This window comes from Phaethon lepturus, unplaced genomic scaffold (genome assembly GCF_000687285.1).
Source record: "Phaethon lepturus isolate BGI_N335 unplaced genomic scaffold, ASM68728v1 scaffold47636, whole genome shotgun sequence".
Classification (NCBI taxonomy): Eukaryota; Metazoa; Chordata; class Aves; order Phaethontiformes; family Phaethontidae; genus Phaethon; species Phaethon lepturus.
In genome coordinates, this window is record NW_010549269.1 from 4,744 (window position 1) to 7,402 (window position 2,659).

At 45.5% G+C, this 2,659-nt stretch overlaps 1 protein-coding gene across 1 annotated transcript in view; it reads left to right on the plus strand.

The window, feature by feature from the left end:
• DNASE2B (deoxyribonuclease II beta) overlaps positions 1-2,461 on the plus strand; it is a gene marked incomplete at its 5' end in the record, with an annotated part of 5,292 nt that extends 2,831 nt beyond the window's left edge. Inside the window, 2 exons of the mRNA XM_010290211.1 lie at positions 1,342-1,539; positions 2,106-2,461. Coding sequence (XP_010288513.1) covers positions 1,342-1,539; positions 2,106-2,461 — 554 coding nt within the window. The remainder of the gene's footprint in view (positions 1-1,341; positions 1,540-2,105) is intronic.
• Positions 2,462-2,659: the final 198 nt, after the last annotated feature.

Sequence of the window (2,659 nt, forward strand, 5' to 3'; positions counted from 1 at the left end):
AACCAGTGATTTCCTGTGTGAATGTGGGAAATCCACTCTTCCACTCTGTCTCCGTCTCCCCATGGGGACTATTGGGATAATAATAGCCACAAGTGAATATCAAGGGTAAACTCAGTCCATGCATAAAAAATGCTTTGGAAATATAAACTAGGATGATTAATCATTTTTAACAGTAATAGTTCATTCAGCTGCAATCATCTGCAGTTCTAAAAATGTAAGGCAACCACTGCTTGAGCTGGAGTAGTAGGCTTGACATGTCAGAAATACGAAGTATGGAATAAATATCACCCAGAAGCTCCCCAGGTACTTCTTGATACATAAAATACCAATACTAAAAATAAAAAAAAAAACAGTAGCTCTACCCATAAGATTCAGAACAATCTGACAGTGATATTTGGTACTAGAATCCTGAAAAGGGACTATCAAAAGGCATTTCAGAAAGTGATACTGGTATGCTCCTTAACGCTTTTCACACTGTTTTTCACTCTTTTCTCAGTTACAAACCTCAAATGATATTAATGAAACACATAAGCTGGGCAAATGGCCAGGCTGGCCACACCCCAGAGCGATCTAAACCAGGCTCCTGTTTGTGGAAGCGCATCTATGCATGTGTTTAGGGAAAATGGATACACTAATGCTTTTCCTGCCCTGTCCTCCCAGCTTCTGGTAATCTGTGGTTCAGGCATTTCCTGAGCTGGAAAGACTGGAAAGTTCCTGATGGACTGGTCTTCCATGAACTCATCTAATGAGCCCATTTGTTCCCTTGCTCTTTACGATATCCATGGCAAGGACTTCTACAGTTAAGCTGTGCGCTGTACAGAAAAGTAAATTTCTTCTGCAAATTCAATCCAGTTGCTGAAAGTCAAGCTGTGTTCTCCCTAAAACCAAACTAGACCCTTTGGCAGTTCTTCTGTTTGCATTTGGCTTGGCAGCTGTAACTGACTGGAAACCACTCCCGTAAATACGGACAGGCTTGGATCCTCACGTGCCACCTGAGTGCTGTGTGACAGCTTAGAGGCTTGAAGATGAGCATGGGTGGAAGTGGCACTCAGCTGAGACCACTGGTTAACGGTTCTGCTGAGAATAATGAGGTATACGTGGAAAAACCCGAGCACGCTCTCCCAGCCAGTCTACGTGCTGCAGGGCCAGTTAGAATACAGAGCAATTCACGTCTTTGGTTGCTAAAATAAGCTACTTTGACACTGAACTCCCCCAGGAGGCAGGCTGCGAAGATTAAGAAGGATTTAGGTTTCCATTCCAAGGCAGAACTTTAGTCTCTTGATTGCTTTGCTTTAACCCACTTTAACTCTGCATGTCTTCATTTCTTTGCGGTTTTCTCAGACCAACAGATGCTGAGTTATAATCCGGGAATCTACAGCTGCTCCATCCCCAGCATCTTCCGAGCTGACCTCCCAAATCTGCAGCGGCTCTGTGCAGGGTCCAGGCTGCCCCCGGTCCCTTTGCGCCGCCTTTCCAAACTCCAGTCAGCTCATGGGGAAACCTTTCTCCACTTTGCGAAGTCACACTTGTTCATAGATGGTAAGAGAACCTGTTGCTATCGATCACACGTTCTCAAGCAAGTAATAAGCGATGAATATATTCTTTGACAATTAGTATTTTCTTTGAGGGCAAAAAAGAAGTTCAGCTTCAGAAATAAATGTAACAGAGGGCAGGGAAAGGTGTCCTGTCATAGTATTCTCTCAGCCCCACGAAACAAAAAGCTGGCTGGTGCTTTAAACACCTTCTCAAGGTGTTCAGTAATGGGATTTTCAGAAAATTTGTTTCCTGCTGTTCAACAGTAACAGCAAAGAACAAGAATGGGGTTTGAATAATCTGCTTTTTTTTGTTGTTATGAAGGTGGCTTGAAATTTTTTTCCTTTCCTTTTTTCTCTGCTGATTGTTTGTAACAGTTTTTTAAGGAGAAGGAGGAAAAGTAGAAATGAACTTCTGAAACAAAAGTCAAAATGAGGAGAGGGGGCAAAATCCCTTCTGTCCCACTTTATGCACTGGAAGGAAATGGGCCCAGCTTAGGTGATGCTTTTCAGTCCCCTCCTAAATGAAGGAACGTGAAAGACTAATTTCCCACACTCTGTGTTATTCCACAGATATCTATGTGGCCTGGGTGGCTCAGGAACTGAAGACCGATTTGTTGGCCGAATCCTGGCAGCACTCCGGCCAAAAACTTCCCTCAAATTGCTCCCTCGACTACCACGTCTACAACATAAACCTAATAGGGACGCCACTGAATTCTACCTTTTATTCCATTAACGATCATTCGAAATGGGCTGTTTCCAAGGAAGACAAAGATCAGTGGACCTGCATCGGAGACTTAAACCGTGCCGCCGAGCAAGCTTGGAGAAGTGGTGGGTTCGTCTGTACACAGAACGAACGCATCTACAAAGCCTTCAGGCACTTGATAATCCACTACGAAAGCTGCACTGAGGCTGCCGCGTCCGCGTAACGAACCGCTCCTCCCACAGAGCACGGCCCCCGTCACGCGGGAAGCGTGGGAAACGTCTCCCTCGAACTACACTGTCACTCTGAGAAGTGGCCCTGTGGGTCGCCAGCTGTGTCCGACCTCCACCTTAGTAGCTACCAAAGCAGGTGGTTTGCAGGCAAATTCTGGCCGGTTCTCCCGGGGCACCGGAGCAGCAGGCTC